Source organism: Salvia hispanica, chromosome 4, assembly GCF_023119035.1.
Source record: "Salvia hispanica cultivar TCC Black 2014 chromosome 4, UniMelb_Shisp_WGS_1.0, whole genome shotgun sequence".
NCBI classification, from domain to species: Eukaryota; Viridiplantae; Streptophyta; class Magnoliopsida; order Lamiales; family Lamiaceae; genus Salvia; species Salvia hispanica.
Genome location: NC_062968.1, coordinates 16,760,687 through 16,785,546, shown reverse-complemented (window position 1 = coordinate 16,785,546; position 24,860 = coordinate 16,760,687). Strand labels below are relative to the sequence as shown.

General features: G+C 34.5%; 2 protein-coding genes across 2 annotated transcripts; one reads left to right on the top strand and one right to left on the bottom strand.

The window, feature by feature from the left end:
* Positions 1-3,048: 3,048 nt before the first annotated feature.
* Positions 3,049-4,707, bottom strand: LOC125219351 (NAC domain-containing protein 35-like). Its single transcript, XM_048121313.1, has 3 exons — positions 4,213-4,707; positions 3,860-4,131; positions 3,049-3,762 (listed from the first exon to the last, which is right to left on the bottom strand). The coding sequence occupies exons 1-3, from the start codon at positions 4,418-4,420 to the stop codon at positions 3,223-3,225; spliced, it is 1,020 nt and encodes a 339-aa protein (XP_047977270.1). The 5' UTR covers positions 4,421-4,707; the 3' UTR covers positions 3,049-3,222.
* Positions 4,708-22,522: 17,815 nt separating this feature from the next.
* LOC125220075 (probable methyltransferase At1g29790) lies at positions 22,523-24,016 on the top strand. Its single transcript, XM_048122197.1, has one exon. The coding sequence runs from the start codon at positions 22,560-22,562 to the stop codon at positions 23,883-23,885; it is 1,326 nt and encodes a 441-aa protein (XP_047978154.1). The 5' UTR covers positions 22,523-22,559; the 3' UTR covers positions 23,886-24,016.
* The last annotated feature ends 844 nt before the right edge of the window (positions 24,017-24,860 follow it).

Below are 24,860 nucleotides of genomic sequence, written 5' to 3'. Positions count from 1 at the left end.
GTCAACAGCTTGTCAACAACTTGTGATATTGATTTTCGCAGATTCATCCTCTCCTGTACAGCTCCATCGCCGTGTTCTGTATCATAGGTCCACCGCTCTGATCCACCTCCAACTCCAACACGCCGGCACACTGTGCCTTAGATCCTTGGACGATTTCGTCACCTCCACAAGCTCGCGAGATTTGAAGCAGAAGAGTTTCCAATCGGAACCATTGTCACTCAGCTCCATTGTCAAGTCGCTGATCTCCATCCCAGATAATAGAACGACAGCCATGGTGTCCGGCAGCTCTTCCCTCGTGGCATCCATTAGCTTCTCCAGTGATTCTGCAACTCTCTTTTGTGCCACGTCTGCGTTTCTTCTTTGAAGTTACTTCATCATCATATGAAACATTCCCTTCCTCAGATATACTTGTATCGACATCCAACGGATCAACTGTATGAAAACCTTGTCTGTTGCAAACAACATACTGAAAAACACCACCACCACCACTAGACCTATTTCCAAATCTTCGACAATCAAAACAAGCCTCCTGAGCATACTTTTCATAAAAGGAAATTCCCCCCTCAAGTGAAGAAAATTTTTGACCTTCATAAGGCCCAACTCAACTTTGCAAATTGGAATAACAGGTCCTACAACATAATGAGAAAATATGTCAACAAGCTGAAATAGATAATGTCAACTAGCATATCTTAACTGACAACATAAAGGGTTTCCAAAATCCAGAATCAAAATCTCAACACTACGTCTTAAAATATACACCAGCATATCAACTAGCATATCTTAACTGACAACATATCAACTAGCATAGTGTCAACACAACAACATATAAACTAAGATCCAAATATGTCAACTAGCATCTCTTAACTGACAACATAAAGGAAAGGATTCCAAAAATCCAGAATCAAAATCTAAAAATATGCAGCACCAACATCTCACATATCCTACCATGGACTCTCAACCCTATCCATAACCCCTTCCTCCACCCACAAACACCACAACAGAGGCTCTTCATCCGGGCGGTGCATTTTGGATACGACTCTTTTGTGTGTCAACAAAATGTTAACAAAGAGTATAGCTACATAGAATATTTAACAGGTAACATACACCATGTCAACAAATTTGCATTTATGTCAACAGAACATCAATTCAAATATCAACATATTTGCATTTATGTCAACAAGAAATTATCATCATAGCAACAGAGAGTATACATGATATCAATAAATTCTACATAGAATGTCAACAAATCTGCATTTATGTTAACAGTGTATAATTCACCAACAAAGTACAAAAAAGTCATGTTAATGAAAATCAAACCAAAATACCTTCAACATTCGTCGACGTCGACTCTGAATAGGATGAAGAATCCATCAGATAACACCTTAGGCTTTGATTATGAAGTGTACTCGAACCTAAAAATGAAAAAGAAAAAAAAAAAAAAAAATTGATTAGGAACAAATTTGATTGGAGATCAACAAATAAAGCATTAAAACATAATCAAAGTCGATAAAATCAACCTAAAAACTTCAGATTCAACCAAACTCCGTCGAATTAGTCGTTTGTTGTTCGAAAATTCATTAATTTTCGGATGAACGACGATTTTGAATGTCGATTTTGAAAATTCATCAACCTGAAGAAGTCGCTTCAACCACCACCGATTTTGAATGTCGATTCAGCTATAATCGGCGCTTCAGCCGATTCTCTTCGATTTTGCTTTTCGATCGCCATTGTAGATAACTGGTGTTTGAAGGTCTACGTTTGAATTTTGAAGATTTGCAAAATTGAATGCAGAATTGTATGAAGATCGGCAGATTTTGCAGCGATAGTTTTAGAGAGGGTTTTAGAAAATGAATTCAAATAGTACAATTTTATTTTGTTCCGCTACATTATTAATGAAATGACAATTATACCCCCGTGTTGATATAATGTGATAGCTGTTGACATTTCGTTAGTCTTGTGGATTAGTGGTTGATATTGCATCTCATTTCTCAATTAAGCTAAATAATCTCAACCTAACGTGACCCTTTATATGTATTTATTGAAAAATAGAAAGGAGAAGCTTCTTCAAAATAGAAAGTTCATTATATTATTTTCAATTTTTGATTTACTTTATTTATATAATATAATATACTTTTTATGGCATCAAAGTTTGATCACTATAAACTTCAACAAATTTATCAATTTATATCATCTGTTGAAACTTGAAAGCTAATGACTGGAAGAGTATTATAGTACGTACTAATTTTATTCATGAATTTGGTTGACAATGAGACAATTCTTCAACGATTTCAAGGCGTTGTGACTCGTCCTCATCTAGCGTCTCGTTAATTATAAAAATATTACTGATGTAATATTTCAGGTTCCGTTATATATTGCGTTAATTTATTGATTAGCAAGCACTATGCATGGATAATGTACACAAAATATACATATGCAGTTGACCAGTTCTGCTTTCTGGCGATATTTCTCAACATCACATTAACTTTGCCTATACTTTCTCTACCTTGTTTAACAATTACTAGAAGAGATAACTCAAGCTTAAAACACAACAATAAAAAATAGTGGGTTAGATTGAATTGAAGCTGCTGCTTACTGAGTGAGTGATGCAAGCTAGATTTGATGACAAAAGAATTGTTAGCAGTGGCGGCTAACTACTTCTGTGAATATATGCTAAAACTGATGCGGAAATATTTGGCATAGGCTTGTTTTTACTGGAAGAGAGATAATGGGTTTGTTACTCCAAAAATGTTGACCTATCAAAAATCAAATACTGCGGAATTCCGACAGCATAATTTTGTCTTGTGAAGAAATTGGGGTCCAACATTTTTGCCTAACACTTGTTTTTGTACTACCTTTGTCTCTGAGCAGTCGTCTGCAAGTCATCATTTGCCTGTAACTAATCAATCATCACATTATCATTCCCATGCCTCCTCATCTCCGCTCCATACATATTTTTCATTTCTTAATTTCTCCTATTTTTCATCATTTAATTTAAATAAATCACATTCATCATGGGAGGATATTAACTAGGTAGCAACTAGCAAGTAGTGGAAAAAATTAAGAACCTATATATAATTGGATTTCCAAAAACAATTGAAATTTGGAACAATAGTCCAAAACCCTAACTATAAAAACCAAATTACTCCTTATTTAGTAAATCTTTCACCAAAGTATGCAACGAAGAAGTAAATCAACATAAAATCAACATACAAACAATGAAATTTACTTGAAAAGATTGCTGTAGTCCTTCCCCGCCTCCGATATCGCACCCCCCCACTCCCACAGTCTATCCGAGTACGCCGCCGTCTGCGGCTGCAAGGCCGTGAACTGCGATAGCAGATTGGGCGCATTAGCCGGAGGAGTGTTGTAGAGATGAAGCTGGCTCTCGTTGCCGATGGCCGATGCAGATTGCTGAGATGACGACGAGTAGTTATGGACGAGTTTGTGGAGATCATCGATGGCGTTGGGATTGACAAAGATCGGCTGCTTGGACTGTTCCGGGGCCAGTGGATCGATGGCGTAGGAGGTCCGGTGCGAGAGGGCGAGGGAGGTTCCGATGTCCGTGCTGCTCGTGGGGCTCGATAATTCGCTCAATTTCCCGTCGGTTTGCTGGAAAATCCCCCTCGACGCCGTCTCCTGCTGCTTCCGCGCCTGCTGCGATCCTCTCGACGAAGACGCTGCCTTGGTAGGGAGGATCCGCGGCAGGGACGGGTGGTCCTCCACTCCCGCCCTTTTGTACACACGGCAGAGGGAAATTTCCGCCTATGAAATTGAAAATTTGAAAAATTAAATGAGATTCACGAAGATCTCGTGAGTTTTTTTACATCAATTAATTCTGAAAATGTTTGAATGGAAAAACCTCCTTTTGTAGACGCTGAGTGTCGAGATGAGGGAGGCGGTATTCGTTCATGATCCAGCTAGTACGGATGCCTTTGGGGGCTTTGCCGGAGTAGAAAACGAGGGTTTTCTTGAGGCCGATGGACCGGAGATTCTCGCTCCGGATCATCCGATCTGCGCCCGTGGCCTTCCAGTACCCGGATGTGGTCACGCGGTTGGGCCGATCGCCGTTCCTGTACTTCCGATCTCTCGGGACGTAGAAGTACCACTCTTTCTCCCCTATAGCCGCCAGAGCTGGCATATCGTCCGTACAAGAACCCAGTCGATAACTAATTTCCATCTCAAATAAATCAAAATAGATATATATGTATTTACCTGGGAGTTCCCAAGGGTCGTAGCGGTAGAGGTCTAGAAAAGTGATGAGCTCGACGTTGAATTTCTTGCCCTCCACCTTCCTCCGGAGGTAGAATTCGACGAGCTCTTCCTCGGTGGGGTGGAAGCGGAAGCCGGGCATCACGACGTCGTTTTCGTGCTCGTCTTGCTTGTCTTGTTGATTGTTCATGCCTGCGGCACCAATGGCCATAAAACCCTCACAACAACAATCGGAATCAATAATTAAACTAGCTAGCTAGTGCATCCGAAATCATCAATCGCTTAATTTGCTTGATGATGGATACATACACATATCATATATTTGTGTGTGTTTCTTGTTTTAAGCGTGAACACACACACGGGGTTATAGTACAATCACACACAACTGGATTGTGCAAAATTGTCTTATTTGAGGTGTTGGTCTTTCAAGGGTTAAGAGGGATAAGAGAGTGAAATTTTATAGGATTCCAAGAATTGGTAGTTATCCTTCTCTCTCTCTTAATTTCTCTAGCTAGGGAAGAAGAAAATGGGGAGAGGGGAAAGAATTAATAGAAAGATCTACATAACTATGGAGGGCCTACATGATGTAATTAATTAAGGTGTTTAAGATGAGAAAGGGACATCACAAACAAAGGACAGGGTGGCCAAGTCTCACATTTGCGGTGAGTTTGGATCCTCCTTAATTCCACAATTAATTTTCTTACTTTTCAATTTTTTTTCTTCATATTTTGGGGTCAAGTAATAAGTGATCAAGTGGTACTGCTGTTTTCGATTATTCTTTTAATTCCAATAATTAATGACATCACGCATTCGTGTCTGTAATTCTTAACTGTTTAAATAAATTTAAATGATAACAAACTAGGCATTTATTTGTCTACTATGATTTCATATATCTAAGTAACACGAGTTTTTGTAAAAATGGTTGTTTGTATTGACAGTGAAGAGTTATAGAGTGTCACCTTAGTGATAATATTAGTACTTAAAATATAATATGAGTAGGGAAAATGATTCGTGATTAATAGTAGTATAGAAGTTCCCATGTAGTTGCGCAATTCATGCACCTTGAAATTTTAAACCATAGTAGACAAATAAATGCCCAGTATGTTATTTAAATTTATTTAAATGGTTAAGAATTGCAGACACGGATGCGTGATGCCATTAATTATTAAAATTAATTGAATAATTTGTTCCTCAAAAAATATGTTGGAATTCATTTATTTTAATTTGTTCAAAAATAATTTGAATTTAAAAAATAAAAGTGGGATTATAAGATGCAAGTGGTTCGTTACAGCTAACATTTTCACTCACTATATAAATAATCTTATTTGAATCTCTAGTTATCATCCAAATTCCAAATATTTTTTTAGACCTTCAATTAAGATCTTCTTATGTCATCTAAATCCTTGAATTCTTGATCAGTTAATAGAGTCGGTGGGCCTAATCGTTGATGTTACACAAGTTAATTCAAAATGGGAAATGAACAAACATCTTATATCTTATCTCTACATAAACTATAACTCTTCTGCCCATTAACAACTTATATATCTTCTAAAATTAATTTTAATTAAAATGACTGTATCATGATTAAACTATAATGATGTAATTTTATATTGATACATGCATATGTATACATAACAATTTTGACTATTGGATTAGTCCATGACTTTAATATAATTAATATGAGTTTAGTAGACTAGTAGTGGTTCTGAGGTTAGCTAAACACAAATTATGTGGATGGTCTTGGAGATAAATTAGTTGGATTACTGTAAGATTGAATAATTACACATCTAATTAATGGAGATAATTAAAGTGGATTAATGAGCATATAATAGGTATATATTGTGCATTTAGTGGCTAAATATAGGGGATTAATAGGGGTGGTGGTGATGGAGAAAGGTAAGAATTTTTTCTAGGCAAAAGCATGCTTATGGAGGTTAGGCTGGGGATGAGGTTGGACTCTACTGTATGAGTGTGGGGTGGGGTGGGGAAGGGGGGTGGTGGGGAACTGCATGGTCAAGACTCAAGAGACTCCCGTGAGCACTCTCTCTCTCTGTCTCTATCTATATATAAATATAAATATAAATATATATACTACATGATGCATGACAATAACAGTAGCATTCTTCTCTTTTGTTCTTATTGCATTTCCGAAATTTTTTCCTGCTTTCGGTTCGATATTTGGGTTCTCTCTCTCTCTCTCACACACACATGTAGGTAAATAATCAACTTATTTATTTATCTAAATATTGTACAAACTTTAAACTATGATCTGGACCATTAGAAAATATTAACAGATGATAGCAACAAAAAATGTCAACACAATGTCAACACAATATTAACCGTTAACATTGTGTTGACATTTTTTGTTGATATTATTTTGTCATCTATTGACATTTTCTAACGGTCCAGATCAGATTTCTAACGGTCCAGATTATAGTTTGAAGTTTGTATAATATTTAGAATTTGCATTCAATTACATCCACTAGTATTTGTTTTTCACTGAGTAATACTAGTACGTTGTATACACTAGATAACGAAACATCGCCGAAAGGATGTCTTGGGATGGCTTGCAATGGAATTTTTTTTCAATGGAAATTTTTTTCTTATATGGAATATGTACTCAAAGTTTAGTATTAACATCATGCAGTGTAGAAAAGTATATACTCCTACTATACTTATTTAGTGTAAATGATATATTGAACAAATTTTATAAATTCTGACAATAATAAATATATTTAGCTAGAAAAGATAAATAAATTAACAAAAATATAATAAAAACGCATATTTTAAATCATTTTCATGATACAACTTGAAGACCAAGATATATGAGTTAACAATTTTTTTTCAGTTATGTATTTTATAAATTATAATGAATTTCACATATTTTGACTATGACAAGATATGAATTTAATTAGGATATACTCCATCCTTCAGAAAATAGTTATATTTGTGAACAATATGCGTTTTAATATGCAATTAATAAAGTACAAGAGAACAAGAAAATCGATCGGAGTATGTAAAAACATATAATAAACGACAATCATTGTCACAAGCCTTCAGTGTCATCAAACGACCACTCAGTTGGCGTCCTACTCTTACTTCATATTATTCAAAGTCTCCTAATTTATGTTTCAACTCCCATTTCATATTCACTAATCACTAATCTTCTACATTTGTCTATAATAGTATGAATTTTTAGACCATTGACCCTCCTTTTAATTTTCTCCAGCAATTAGATCTTTCTTTAATAATTATACGTTGTAGAAAATTCTGAATATACGAGCCAATCAAATGATCGAAATTGGCAACTAACAAGCTGGCGAAAACTTAATTGGAATCTAAATGGAGTATATTTTGTTTCTCCCCAAGAATAGATACTTCGATCGAGTGACAAATTACCACAATTAATTGGACACAAATTCATCTTAAAATGGGTTATTATTATGAGGAAAAATAAACTACTCATTAATATTTTATTGACGCCATGAGCAATTTGGGCTTGTTCATCTATATATTAGGAAATGTGAATTCTTTTCGTTATTTGATAAGTACCAATGTACCATGCGTAATACTCCCTCCGTCCTCGATTAAGAGTTACATTTTGATCGGGCATGAGTTTTAAGAAATGTAAAGAAAAGTTGGTTGAAAAAGTTAGTGGATTGTGAAACCCATTTTTTTATATTAGTTTTATAATAAAATGTGAGTGAATTGAGTTAATGGAATGTGAGACCTACTTAATATTTATGGTAAAAATGAAGTGTGACTCTTAATTGGGGACATACCGAAATGGAAAAGTGTGACTCTTAATTGGGGACAGACCGAAATGGAAAAGTGTAACTTTTAATCGGGGACGGAGGGAGTATCATGTTACCAAAATCAAATTCTAGACTGATCCACCAATTTCGATGGATTGACTTTAAATCATTAATTGTACAGTTTTTATGTCAAAATCGAACTGAGTTGTAAAACTGAATTTTTTCTTAAAATTGAAACCGAATCAAAACCGATTTTTTTAAAAAATAAATATAAAAAACCGAATAAGGAAAAGTGATTTGAACTGGAAAACTTTTTTTTTTTTGAAATTGTATAACAATATCAAAAAATGATATTATATATAGAGTGAACTACATAAATGGTACCCGATCTTTCACTTTCGCACATAAATGGTACATGATCTTTATTTTATATCGTTTTTGGTACCTCATGATAAAAATAACTCTGGGTACCAAACATGTGATTTTTTTGTTATGGAGGATATTTTTGGAAATTTCAATTAAATAGTACCGAAGATGTGATTTTTTTTTCTTCCTTCCTTATTTCTTTTTTTCTTCTTTAGTTCTTCTTCTTTCTTTTTTCTTCATTTTCTTCTTTCTTTTTAGTATTTTATCTTCGAGTAAAGGCCAAATGTGGTCCCTAACATATGGCCGTTTTATCAATTTGGTCTTTAACATTATCATTTTCATTATTTGGTCCCTCACAAATAAACTCGGACCCGAATCGGTTCTCACTTAACAGAACCGTCAAAAAATAGACGGTGATTGTAATTTGACTATATTAAATTACTAATGGTAATTAATTATACCTAATTATAATTCTTAATTCCTATTAAATTATAAATTATTCATTTCATTTTGCAACTGATAATATCTTTTTTCCAATTTTGCTAATAGGAAAAGAATTATAATTAGGTATAATTAATTACCATTAGTAATTTAATATAGTCAAATTGCAATCACCGTCTATTTTTTGACGGTTCTGTTAAGTGAGGACCGATTCGGGTCCGAGTTTATTTGTAAGGGACCAAATAATAAAAAAGATAATGTTAAGGACCAAATTGATAAAACGGCCATATGTTAGGGACCACATTTGGCCTTTACTCTTTATCTTCCTTTCTTCTTTCTTTTTTTTCCTTAGTTTATGTTTTCTCTTTTCTTTTTTTCTTTCTTTCTTTGTACTGTTTTATAGGTACATCTAATTGTATTAATAATATAAATCAAGAACAAAACACCTAATTAAATTAATTATTTAAAGTAATTAAATCAATTGAATATTTTTTAATAAATTATTTTATACTCATTTTAAGGTTGAAACACCTAACTAAATATATTCAACTCTTTATATTACAATTCACAATTTTAAATTTTTATTAAGAATATATTGATTAATTATTAATTTAATATAAATAATAATAATAATTGTTATTATTATATAATATTATACGATTCATAATTTAAACAATAATACTATAATTATTTATTAATTAGTACTAGTATTTCTATTATAACAACAATATTATTATAATAATTAAATATAATTATAACTATAATTATATTTAAATATATTTGAATGATATTAAAAAATAAACAAATTATTAATTTATAATATTAAATTAATATTATTAATATTGATTAATAATAATAGTATAAAGAGTGAGGAGAATGAAAGAAAATATTATAATATCACTTTGGTACTAGTTTTATTTATGTCCAAAATATCCTTCATGACACAAATGGAAAAATGCATTTGTTTAGAGGGCATTTTGGGATGAAAATCTTATCGGATACTAAAAATGTGATTAATAAGTAAAAAAAAAGTGATATATAAAGATCAAATACCATTTATATGCGAAAGTGAAAGATTAGGTACTATTTATGTAGATATAACAATCTTAAAATCCAGAGCATGATTATCATCCATTACAAATAAATAACAAATGGCTAGACTCAAAAGAAAATACACTAGATCTTGTAAGATGAAAATTGGAACTAACTAATATGCAACGGCTAAAATTAGAAACTCATTTTAGGTTACTTAAATTTAATCCATTTCTCATTAGACCACATACAAAAATGAATGTATTCTCACTACAAACTTGCACACTTATAAATCAATAAACATGTTTGGAAGCTGAAGAAATTATTCCATTTCTATTTTAACGTTTCTTTTTCCTTTTTCGTGTTTGTTTATTCAATAAATCTTGCGTCGTCATTCACTCAGCCCGTTTTCCAGTTCCATCTATTTTGGATGACATCATCCTAGCTAGAGATATTGTCACCATATTTCCAACATCATTGTGGTTGACCCAACTTATAATCAATCTTAGATATTAAATCAAGACATTTCGAGAAAAATATATATCCTCTAGAATACTTTTCATTTTTCGTTGTAGTCGCCAAAACCGACCGACCAATCCTGTGCTCAATATTTGCTGGTTACTAGATATTTATCATGTCACGTCGAACATATAACGAGAGTGCCACTTCCACCTCCTAAAAATAGAATTTCTTTTTTCTTTTTAATCCATCTATAAAAAATAAAAAAAATGTTATTTAAAAAATATTTTGAGATCCATTTTTCATTCTATTATTTTTCTAATTTTACATTAAATGTGTACGCCATTTTAAAAAAAATTATTTTTAAGAAATGGGAGTATATATTTGGCACTACTATGATTTGAGGGTGTTAATCTTGCATTATCTTACACCATTTGCGAGGGGGCAATTTTTGATCGACTGTAATTAAGTTCCAAGATAACTACTGATTTCACTAAACCTAGCTAGAATGTAACTAATTTGTCATTTTTATATAAAAGTGTTGCGAATTAGAGTCATAAAAAAAGTGTTGCGAATGATCAATTAAAGAAAATGATCAATTAGAGTCATAAAAGTGTTGCGAATTTTGTTTTTTAATGATTTGAATTTATGATAAAAGAATTGAATTATCAAATCTATTTTTCAGTTCAAACTTTTAAGGATGAACTAAACTTATACTTTAAAAATAGAAACCTTATGCTATTTTAGAAAACTTTATTCTCTCTAGGTTGGATCCATTCTCTACTAACTTACTCTAATCATTTGTATATTAAAATCTGTTTCGACTAAAATTTTTCTATATATTTCAAGGATGGAAGAAGTTTGTAATTCAAAATTAGAGGATTGCTTTGCTAAGTCTTCAAAATGAGCTCCATTGTGAGCACCCCTTTCTTTCATTAATTTTTCTTTTCCGTTTCTCTTTCTACTTTTTCAGTTTTCTGATATGGATATACTCCCTACGTTTCATAAAATTTGTCCCATTTTACCATTTTCGTCCGTCCCACAAAGTTTTTCCTTATTGGAATCTTTCCAAAAATACACATTAAATACACTCACAATATCCTCAACATGGGACCCTCATTCCACTACACACATCCACTTAATACAAAATCAAACAATTTCTTAAAATCCGTGCCGGATCAAACTGAGACAAACTTTGGGGGACGGATGGAGTAATATTTATTACTCTATCCATCCCACTTTAAGAGTCTCATTTGAGTTCGGCACGAGTTTTAAGAATATAAAGAAAAGTTGATGAAAATATATAGTTGAATGTGAGTTCTACTTTTATATATTAGTTTTATAATAAAATGTGAGCAGGAAAAAGGGTAGTGGAATGTAGGGCCTATTACCATTTATGGAATATTTCAATCGAGACTCCTAAAGTGGAACACCCAAAAATGGTAAACCGGGACTCCTAAAGTGGGATTGTGAAAGTATTTTTTAATTCCTTTTACATTTTGAAGTTATTTCTTATTTCTTGACAGATCTAATTCTCCAGTAATATTGAGTCAAAAATACATCTGCACAGTTTTTTTTAATCTCAAATTTGCAGCGAGGTTTAAAACAGAGACAGATTGAGATTCCACAACATTTTTTTTTCTCTAAACTCAAATTCCACATGCCACGTCTCACTTTGTAATTTCTTCCTTCTCTTAAAATTTTAATAAATATCAAATTTGTAGAGAGAAATCTGAAGGCATCAATATTAGAGAGGTGACAAGGACCATAATACATTTCTTAGTTTCACTCACCCTATTGATAATATTGCATCAATTCATAAATCATACACCAAACATTCCTGGCAATCTCAATACGTGTTTAGAGCATTCCCAATGGTCCGGCGATAACACTCGGCGATTTTTCGCCGAGTTATCGCCGACCATTGGGAGTGTTTCGGCGGTTTTTCGGCGTTAATTCTACCGAATTAACGCCGACTCCCGCTGCATCGCCGAGTTATCGCCGAATCATCGGCGCCCACTGTAGGCGCGATTCGGCGATAAATCGGCGTTTTTTTTTCTTTTTCAGATGGCTATAATTCCAAACCTATATATAATTCCTCCTCCTCCTCCTCCATTCATCACACACAATCTTCATTCTCTCAATTTTTCAATCTCATTATCTCAATCTTTAATCTTCAATCTTCAAAATTATGAGTTCAAGTAGGAAAAATTCCCGAAAATGTAAGGGCAAAGAGCCGAGTCCGCAAATTCCCAACCCCACTGATGAAACAAATCAGCAGTGGATGAACTCGTTGTTGTCGAAAGGTTCTCCTCCCGGCCAATATCCATATGCGGGTCCGTCCCCATTGCAGACTCCTCCGGTGCGCAGACTTTCTCCGTACTTCCAGTCTGCCCTCGGCATGCCCTCTCCGGCCGACGATGTGTATCGCCTCCAGATAGTCACATCGTTGTTCGACACCCCTGGATCAACCCCAGGCGACGAAGGATCTCAGGCCGCGACGTACACAACGGATCCGACACTCAACACGGACGACTACGAGGTGGAAGAAACGCCCACCGAGCCGCCTTCCCGGAAGCGGGAAGGGGAAGGCGCCGGCGCGGAGTCGACGGCTGCGACTGATACGGCTTCCGATGAGAAGCCGAAGCGGGTAAGGACTACTTACACTCTGGAAGAGTCCGATAGCCAACCTGGCTGGGCGGACACGACGCAGAACGCGGAAGCGCAGCAACTACCAGGCCGGAGATCATGTTACTGGGAGCGGGTTGCGGCGGAGAAGTACACGAGCAAAAGACTGCCTCGATGAAGGACCATGGCAGCGAGGCGATCCGCCGGCATTGGGAGCGCCTCATGAGGGACTGCGGCCATTTCAACGGTATATATTCTAACTTGATGACGAACATGACGAGTGGCCAGAACGAGCACATGGTCCGATATGAGGCCATCCAGAGGTATAGTGGCCAGTTCTTGTCGAAGGCTTTGGTATTGGAACATCTATGATAGGACTGAAGGATCTCCCCAAATTCCGGACGGGATGCACAGCGCGCTGCACCGGAAATCGGTGCGCTCGCGACTTAGCGGTGCGGAGAGCGAGGGGAGCGCGTCCCCCATCGACTTGACTGGGGATGGTCCGCACGAGCGCCCTGTGGGAGCGAAGAAGGCGAAGGGGAGGCGGAAGGGGAAGGGCGCATCGTCGGATGCCCAGTCGGAACCCCAGTTCATACAACAAGCCACGCTCTCTGCCAATGTCGCCAATCTGTCGACCATCCAAAATTCGAAGATCCTGATGGGCCTCCCGCCGGATGCCCCTCCCTCTTAGTTTTTTAAATCTTTGTTTTTTATGGTTTTTTATGGTTTTTTATTTGTAGTTTTTTTTTTCTCGTTGTATTATATTTTGCAATGATTAATACAACGATGAATTGTTCATTATAAATCTATTTATTAAACACATTTGTAGGGAAAATTAAACAATATTAGTGATGATGTAAAAATGAAATGTTGAGTTAGGGAAAAATAAGGGAGAAATAAGGGAGAAACCATTGGAGCAGTTGGCTAAAAGTTGGCTAAAAACTGAGGATAAATTTGGTGCTGATGTGGCGCTGATGTGGCAGGAGTTAGGGAGAAATAAGGGAGTTTTTAGGGAGAGCACTGGGAATGCTCTTAAGAAAGAAAATTATCAGATAAACTATGAATTCTGAGAAACATTTACATCAATGGTTAATACTAATGGCAAATTTGTACCTTATGGAGTACTTCCTCTGTTCCATTATAAGTGAAGTGTATTTCTTTTTAGGTCATATCACAGTGAGACATACATTTCCTTTTATGGCATAAAGCAACACTTTATCTCTCTCTTACTTCATCCCCTCTTCTATTTTTTCACTACTTTTTTTCACTCCTAAAAACTTGTGCCGAAAAAAAATATCTCACAATTAGACCGAAGGAGTATATATTAGAGATTATTGTATCAACAATCCACTTCTTTTCATTAGCATATGACAAGATATGGACTATAGTTGCTATATGTTGAAATTTAATGGGACCAAAATTCTCATCCTCTTACCCATTTAGACATAAATGTGTCAGTTGAGAATTCGTGTTGAACTTGAAATGTATTTTACAAAATAACTATGTCACTTTCATTACTGTAATTCATCATTCATTCAATCAAATATCAATTGCCAACCAACGTTAATTTAGAAAATATGAAAATTTGGTGGCACTTAATGGTCCAGTAAATTCAAATATGCATTGCGAAATGCTTCAATTTGACGAGAGCAATTTAATTTCGGTTCATGTTTGAAAAATGTCAATTTTGAAGATTAGTTGTATTTAAGTTCTATACTTCTATATCAATCAGACTTTGTCTCGAAGTGCTTATTTATCTCTATCCCAAGTTAATTTTAGCCTCAGATTACACAGACAATCAACTTGCAACTTTTGCTATTAATGAGACGGCAACCCTAAAATTGACCCTTTTTTTATTTGCCCGCATTTTTGAAAAGATATTTCCCTAACAAACTTTGTTGGTATTAGCCTCCTTTCTGTTTGTCAACATACATATTAGTAACACATCCATGTGCAAACATTGGGTGAACTGAGACATTCAATTTTACATAACATTACATCTTTCAAAGAATACTAATAGGGACCGAGGAAGAGAAATATTTTTGTTCATAGCATTTTGTTCCTAAATGAGTTATTTACCTTGTCATACATATGAGTTCGGAAAAAAAGACTAAATTAAACTTTTATTCAGCCGAGGGAAAGAACAAATTTGGAATCATACGTGACTCAGTATATTTTTTTTTTCAGAGAGTGACTTATCAATAAATCTCAAGAAATGGATATAAAACCGACTATATATAGTTGTGGTTGTCAATTTGGAACCTCATATTAGTAATGCCAAACAAATTGCAACTTTTGCTACTGATGAGTCAGCCTTAATCCAAGGAATTGACACTTCACCTTATCACATGATTTTTTTTTTCACTCGATAGAAAGTGGGGAGAACCGATTTTAAGTTTGAGCTTAATTTCTTCTACTCCAAAATAAGGGCTATGTTCTTGCCGGTTAAATATAAAATTAATTTCTTATACACAAGTAATTGCTCGCTCGGAACCAACCCTAAATTCTTCGTATATATCCGAATTTATTGCGATTGATATACTTCAGATTACTTACCAATAGGGGCACATATTCAAGTAACCAATCAGTAAGTTCAAGATGTTTGGTTTTTGATTCATTGGTCAAAATTACATCGGATATTCATTAATTGAAGTAAAATCATTTTTGTAAGGGTTCTGTAGACTAACTTCTAGTAGAGGCACCATAATAAATTGTGTGGAGCCCCAAAACTTGTTATTTACACATTCGATTTTATTTCTCGAGTTGCCTAAAGCCTGATTTTCGGTTACTACTATTTAAATAATCGTTTGTGACCATTTTGAAGCGTAAACATCAATTATTTTGCTGTGACTGACGATGAGAAATCAAGTCTTCACTAATCGGTTTAATTAATGTGCTTAGGGTAAATATCATATCCGTGTAATAGTCCACATCGTACACAATTAGACAAATCCCGTGAGTAGTTTGTTTTTTTATAAGAAAAAAAGTGCATAAGCCATCATCGAGTGATTTGAAAATTTTGGTTTGAATTTGAAAAGTGTTGTATTTTTTCTCTGGCAAATGATTTGATCAAATCAAAGTTTTTTATATAGACAACTTCTCGTTTGTAACTCAAATTGGTTTGGACCATGTCTAATGTCTTGAATGAAGCATAAATTTCATGACACATATATTGTGCATTCAGATATTTATAATTTTTGTATATCAAATTGTATTTGGATTGCCGTTTTACGAGTATAATCATAATCTATGGACTATGGGCACAAATTAATGTATGTATTTATTTCGATTCAAATTGAAAATTTGTTTTTCTACACAAAACACATGTATGTATTTATTGAACTCATATATATTAAAAACATTGTGTTTATAAAATTCATATGCAAATTCAATTGAGCATTGGAGGTGAAATGAGTTCTGCGAAATGATCTATCGTTAGAGAAAACTAGAAAATGTTCAAATGCAAATTCTGTATATCGTATAAATTCCAAATTATGATTTTGACCGTTAGATTTTAAGATTTGATATCAACAGACGGCGAATAACATTAATAGAAAATGTCAAAACAACGTCACTACTGTCAACCGATTGACATTGTGTTGACAGTGGCGTATCCACCTTAGAGCAAGGGGGTACAACTGTACCCCCAAATTAGAGTACTAATATTGTGTAATGAGTTACTTCTACCAAATGTCATCATTGGTCAAGCGGTTGTGCTCCCCATTTTCAAAGCACTTGCGAGTTCGATCCTCACAGTTGCTGAACTCAATTTGTTTTTATTTCTACGCCTTTTTTCTTCATTCTCTGATTTCTATACCTTTTTTTCTTAATTCTTTTATGTTTTGAATTCTATACCTTTTTTTCTCAGTACTTTTATTCTAACTATTAAAGGTTCTATATCATTTTACTTATTTCAAATCTATATACAAATATATACTCTCTCCATCCCACAAGAGTATACATTTTTGGTTGAACACGAGTTTTAATGCACAATTGGTAAAGTAAGAGAGAGATAGAAAGAAAAAGTAATTAAAGTATTACTCCCTCTGTCCCGCTTTAGCAGTTCTAGTTACTTTTGAGCGCTCGTTTTGTAAAAATGATACTTCCCCCGTCCCCATTAATTGTCTACTTTGGTTCCGGCACGGGTTTTAAGAAATGTAAGGGAAAGTGGGTTAAAAAGTTAGTGGAATAAGGGTCCTACTAGTATTTATTGGTTTTATAATAAAATGTGAGTGTAATAAGTTATTGGAATGTGAGTCCTACTTACCATTTATGGTAAAAGTGAATGTGGACAATTAATGGGGGCCGGAGGGAGTAATAAATAGTTAAAGTGGAGAAATAGTAAAGTAAGAGAGAGAATAAGGTATAAAAGAGTGTTATCTATATTATTCTCTCTCTTACTTTACTACTTGTCCAGTTTAACTATTTATTATCATTTTTATAAAACGAATGCTCAAAAGTAATCGGATTGCTAAAGCGGGATGGAGGGAGAATTAGCGGAGAATGAGTCTCATCTCATTAGAATAATAAATTCTAAAATTAGAAAGTACATACTCTTATGAGAGAAAGAGTGCATACTCTTAGGATGGAAGAAGAACAAAATATTTGTCATATTTGGCACCAGTTAGCCACATTCTGAAAATTCGTTATGCGATGAATCAAACCTTTATTAGATTCACTCATTCACAGATTCATACTCGTATTGCTTTTTCATTTTTAGCAAAAGTTAATATATTTAATTTCTCTTATTTTATTCTCTCCCAATTTAATTTAATAAATATAACTTTTTGCAAATAATGTGATAAAAAAAATTAATCACTATCATAAAGAATTGATTTTATAACAAAAATTTTGAATTAATCGAACTAAAACAATCGAGGTCTAGAAGGTGGGAGAAAATTTTAACGGAAAATGAAGGAATACCAAATCAAGAATGACGAAATTACCTACAGACATCTATTTTGTCCACTACCGTTGACCAATGAGCGACAGCTTCTAAACAAAGTCTGCAAAGTCAAATGAAATGGGCAATCTAGCTTGTATGTAAAACTATTCAATTGCATCTTGTTTATATTATAATTATGGTGCAAAATGATGTCATTTTATTATGATGTAAAGAATATTTAAATTTGACCTATAGTCGGCGACCGCTCCGATATCATGATAGAAATTTATGATTCCATCCTAAAATCAATTGATGATATGAGGAATCTATAAGACTTATATAGAGATTTCAATTCTTTTTGTACACCGATGTGGGAAGGTTATAATATATTTTTCAATTTCAATCGCCAAAACTAATCATATCATTACAAGAAGTTTGACAAAGTAACCAAAAATCGATCAGGACTGCTTAATTCTCTTAAGTTTTGACTGCCCCTAGCTATAGCTTTTGGCAATTCATCAACATCATGAACTTACACTTCAATTTTTTATACTTTCATCATTTTTCATGGTAAACACAACAAAGTTCAAGCCATTTCTTCTAAAACTAAGAAGTGAGAAAGTGCAATTGAGATGATTTGCTTTAGCAACATGACTTTTTCATATAAGCAGCAATTAATCTTTTTGCCATTGATTCAACACCGCTTCTTTAAGAACATGCTAAGGACCACTATCTAAAATCTAAATAGATCACTACCTACAGGCTATACAAATTAAAGAACATATGCCACACAAGTATCACGTTTTATGGTTCGACATCTACCATTGTCTAAAGACTGAAACTGAAATATCTAGATAGTTATGTTACCTTATATAAGCTCCACTCCCATGAAACAACTGCCACTGTAATACTACTTACATCTAGCTATAAAGTAAAGATACTATGACTATAGTTTGGAATTGAGTAGCTTCAATGACGGACCCAGATAATAAAATTCGTGGGGTCGAAAAAAATTTAATAGTACTCCCTCCGTCCCGCTTAAGATGACACGTTTTCCTTTTTAGTTTGTCCCAACTAAGATGACACATTTCTTTTTTTGGTAACTTTCTCTCTCCAATTAATACACTCAACCACTTTTTCTCACTCATATTAAAATATTCATCTTTCTTTATCTCTCTACTTTAATATTTACACCCACCTTCTCTCTCTCCAATTAAACACTTTAACCAATAACTCCTAAAATCCCGTGCCGGCTAAGCAATGTGTCATCTTAGCCGGGACGGAGGGAGTAATATTTATATATATTAATGATTTAATTTATAGTACTCCCTCTATCCCATTAGAAATGAAACGTTTTCCTTTTTGGTCTGTCATCATTAAAAACGAAACGTTTCTAAAAATGGAAACAATACTCTCTCTACTTTTTCTGCCCTCTTACTTTATCTCTCCTCATTAACTCACAAAACAACACTATATAAAATTCTATGCCGAAAAGCAAATGTTGCATATTTAATGGGATGGATGGAGTATATTATTAAAATAATCATTTTTAAAAATATAATTTTTCTAGTTAAGCTTTTATTAATTTTAAACTACAGTTGAAAACAAACTAAATGAAATTAATTAACATATTAAATATAATAGTGTTATTAATTATACTAGTACTCTAGTTACAGCATAAAACTAAAAATAAAATATAATGAATTGGAGTACCAGGTATCATCAATAATAAAAATATTCCTTGGTTTACTAAATCGGCTCCTCTCTTCTTTTCTTCTTTTCCCCAATTCAGAGCTCTCATCTTCTACATCAGAGCTCTCCTCCTCAACGTCAAATGTTCAACCTAGTTAAATTTTCTAATTAACAACCATGTTTTTTTTTTTTCTATATCTCTCTTCTCCTCTCAATTATTCTCTAATTTTTCTGTTATACGTGGGGTCGGGAGGCGGAGCGACCGTGGGTCAGGCGGATGAATACGGAGCTTCACGGAAGCATTCACAGACCGACGGTGGGGTCGGCCGACCCCACCTAGGTCCGTTCGTTGGCTCAGGCTCCTCTTTTTTCTCTTGCTACATAATAGAGAGAAAGGAAAGAGAGTTTGAGATAAGATAATAGTAATTGGTTTTATTTTTCTTTAAACAAAATCTAATATGCGATTTGATTTTCGATATGACTCGAGAAAGAACTAGACAAAAATATTATACAAACTCAAATTTTAATTTAGATCGTTAGGAAATGTCAACAAATGATAAAATAACAGTAACAAAAAATTTCAACACAGTATCAACGGCTGATGTTGTATTGAAATTGTGCTGACACTATGTTGACATTCTTTGTTGCTGTAATGTTGTTATCTGTTGGCATTTTCTTACGGTTCAGATCAATGTTTGGAATTTGTACAATATTTAGAGTTTGCATTTATCAGTACCCATTTTGTGCATGTGTTTGCCTATCTATGGGTACATATGCAATTCTTTTCAATTTAATTTCATATAATTAACTCATTTTATTAATTAAAGAATTCGGAACTTAGCTAGAAATCAATTCTTTCAAATTTAAATTTATAAAATTTTAATTCAAATGTGTAGAAGTGATGAGAAACAATTTTATATACATTAGTCAAAATGGACTTAATATTATATCAGAATGACAACTGGGCCTGAAACTTTCTACTATATCTAAAAATATACAGGCTTTGCAAATATATAAGACTTTGGACTTGATTAATTAGTAGTCAAGAAATAATTAACCCTGCTAAGTTGGATTCTAACAAAGTCAGTGGATTACCAATTATACCATAATCAATTCTATATATCAACCTAATATTTTACGGTTATTTTAGTTGTTCTAGAAGATACTTAAGCTACAAACTAGCTATATAAATAATTACTCCCACTACCCAACCAAGGCAAACAAACGAGGCCCTAATTTCGAATACTTGCTATTGCAATCTAGGATACAGACTCCCTAGATACAATCTAGGACACGGAATTCATGGAATAGCAAATAGAAGAATTAAATAGTGTATGATATTTAAATAATTACAGTGTTATGTAAAATATACTTCCTCCATCCTTTGAAAAAGTATTACTATATCCTTATTAGTCCGTTACAGAAAATTATGAACTTTTTAAATTTAGAATAGTTAAGCCACACATTATTTTTACACATAATTTTATTTATAAATTATACCATTATACTATAATACTAATGATGTGAAGTTCACTCTCCACTTACATTATTTACATTATTCTTTATCTTCATCTCTCTTAATTTATTAATTATATATTAACTTGGATTGAATTAAATATTTATATTTTTCATAGATAGAGTGAGTGTATTAGTACTCCACAATTTAGGTACAAGTACAACGAAATAGATAACTTGATTTAATTTAGGTACAAGTACAACGAAATAGATAACTTGATTGAAACAGATGTTGCATTGTTACGATAGCATGTTTTCTTTCATGCGAAAATTTCAATGAACGAAGCCAAAGTAATGTACTGTCTCGACATATTTATTAGGTGGCTACTTGAAATAAACACCTTATTGCAGAAATAATTAATCCATAAATCGAAGACCAAAAATATTATCCAAACACTTAATGAATCTTGTTTTCTTCTCTTTTTCACACATATATGTTAATGTATACCGAAAATTATCATATGATAATATAATAACGATATTACCATTTTGTTGATATTTTGTTCACTATTTATTAAGATTCATAAGATTTAATTTCATCCACTCATTTTAAAATCTAAGGGTAGAGATTTGGTCTTGATTTTGGATTAGGATAATATAAGTATTAGAATATGACCATATAAATCAATATACATTATATGCGCTCCACTCCTAATTACTTCATTAACTTAAATAATTATGCACTAAGACTTCTCTAATAAATGATAAATGGGCCTATCTTGTGGCCTGCGTGAAATGCGGCGCGCATAGTGGACCGATCCATTATATAAACATCAAGTTGAATAGAGATCCATCAAAATTTGAACTAATTTTAAATGAGTAAGAAAATTCGTAAGATGAAAAATGATGTCAAAACTGTTATAGCAATAATATTCTAGTATTATTAATTAGTTGCACCTAATTAACTTAACGTGTTCTCCTATTTTGTTTTTTCAGTTGTTTGTAGTATGTACATTATTGACTACCCATATTGAACGTTATCCTATTATAATTGGGTATAATTATAGAGATATAAATCGTGACAATAAAGGTGTGCTGAAATTTTTGGTACCTATTGCACAAAGACCAAACTATCGTACAAATTATATAATGTGATACAATTAACAGCTACGCAAGAAACGAAAAGAGAATATGGCCTTCCTCAATTCTTTTTTTTCATTTCGGTTGTTGTTGGTTCATCAACAAGTAACATTAATTTTATTCTCATATAATTAAAATATTAACACACTAGGCTTAATCAATATATGCATATGGATTGGATTCAACTCTAAAAAGTCGCGACGGAGTAGAAGCTACTATTTGTAATTTTAGTAAAATAAATGAGTGGACTTTTTGTAATGTTCCACTTCTTCAACTAGGCATAATAGATCTTAAATTGACTTCAAATTAAACATTTTTGTTTCTATCTATATTCTATATTTCATCTTAACCGGCAAAGTTTGCGGTCACATGCCTAACATTTTCCCAATCAAGTGTCTATATTTTTATTCCCCTTCACATTGTATATATATTTCATCTTAAATGCATTCATTGAGTGTGTAGTAAGTCCTATCTTGTTTTAGTGAGAGAAAAGAGAGATGGGAAGTGATGACTCCAATCCAAGAAAGCAAGCATTCCAACAATTTCAAGTCACATACATGCTCAAAGTAGTATTCCTAATCATAGTAACCAACCTCTTAACCCTCTACATTTTCACTACTCCTCACTCATACATTGATCACCCACTCTCAAGAATCTCCCAACTCCCCTTTTTTGACACCAAACTACTCCTCCTCAAGCTCAACTCCACACAAGACCAACTCATTGAAAGCCACTCCCAAATTGAGAACTTGCAAACTCAACTCAACTCAGCCCACCACCTACTCGAATCCCTCATCGACCACCTCAACAACCTCAACGGGAACCGACCCGGCGCCGCCTCCTATGCCGGCCTCCTCGACGACCTCCCGGACGAGGTCAGGCTCGCGACCGGCCCCCACATGCTCCCCCTCGGGAACACCCCTCGGATCGGGTCCGAGATCTACTCCTCGGTCGGGGGTGGGTGCCTAAACCACAAGCAAGACCTAGCAAAGTACATGTCATACGAAGTCGGAGGGCTGTGCCCCTCCGACGACGTATTCGCTCAAATACTAATGCTAAAAGGCTGCGAGCCCCTCCCCCGGCGCCGGTGCCACCCCCGGCAGCCTAAAAACTACGCGGAGCCGCGCCCGCTCCCGGGGTCCATGTGGGCCACCCCACCCGACACAAGCATCGTGTGGGACCCGTACACGTGTAAAAACTACACGTGCCTAATAGAGAGAAAAAGATTCCCGGGCTCCTACGACTGCAAAGACTGCTTCGATTTACAAGGCAGGGAGAAAACAAGATGGCAATACGACAACGGCGGACTAGACTTCGGGATGGATCAAGTCCTCGCAACGAAGGCGCCCGGAAGCGTGAGGATCGGGCTGGACATCGGGGGAGGGTCGGGGACGTTTGCTGCGAGGATGAGGGAGAGGAACGTGACGATCATCACGACGTCGATGAACTTCGACGGGCCGTTCAACAGCTTCATTGCGTCGAGGGGGCTGATCCCGATGCACGTGAGCATCTCGCAGAGGTTTCCGTTCTTCGAGAACACATTGGATATTGTCCATTCGATGCACGTGCTGAGCAACTGGATCCCGGATCCGATGCTGGAGTTTGCTCTGTATGACATATACAGAGTGCTGAGGCCGGGTGGGCTGTTCTGGCTCGACCGGTTCTTCTGCTTCGGGTCGCAGCTTAACGAGACGTACGTGCCTATGTTCGACCGGGTCGGGTTTAAGAGATTGAGGTGGAACACCGGGATGAAGCTGGATCGAGGCATTCAGAAGAATGAGTGGTACTTCTCTGCTCTCTTGGAGAAGCCCATCATCACCTGAGAAGGCCTATTTCTTTAGTTTTTTTTTTTTAAAAAAAAAATATAAGATTAAGATTTGTATTTTGATGAATAGAATTTTGTATTGCATTGAATCTCAAGTTATAATATGGGTGAATTTTGTGAGAAGTTCAATATAGGATGCACTTATGTTTTACATTATATTTATTGACAAGAAGTTATTGACACATAACTCTAAGGCCATCGATACTGAAGCACTTCTTGAGCACCCAATTTCAAGTACACGCCGCTCTCATTAACGGTCCACAAACACTCTTTTGTCCTAACACCTCTCCAAATCCTTGTCCGAATAAAAAAAAAATTGAATTTCCCATGCAACTTTCCCAAACTCAGATCGCACGTTGCAAAGCTCCTCTTCTCTACGATCCATGGACATTTGAATGATTGCAGGGAGCGAGGTTTGATGGTCGTGACGTCTCACACGAGCTATTGTAATCGTTAAGGAAAAGTGATGAACCAAAATGGATGAGCGCAATCGAGAAGGTGAAGACAAGTAACAACCCTTTACGAGGGAAAAAGAGGACCATTTTTTCTACTACGGTTTACATTGTCAATGAATGCCAATACTAATTTATATATACATGGACTAAATCATCATGCCTTTTGTGAAGACTAGTAAATTACATTTAAGGAGACTGAATTATGATTTTAATATACTTACCCCATAAATAAATTTTGATTTTATGTTGTAAATGAATGCCTACACTAATTTATCTATTGACTAACTCATGCCTTTTTTTGAAGACTAGTAAGTTACAATTAAGAAGGAGAATTAATTATGATTTTAATATACTTACACCATTTATAAAATTTGGGTTTATGTGGTAAATGAATTCCCTATACTAATTTATATATTGACTTAATTATGCCGTTTGCGAAAACTAGAAAATTATATTCCATCCGTCTTATAAAAATAGAGATTTTTGAAATGACATAAGTTTTAGAGTGAACTATAAAA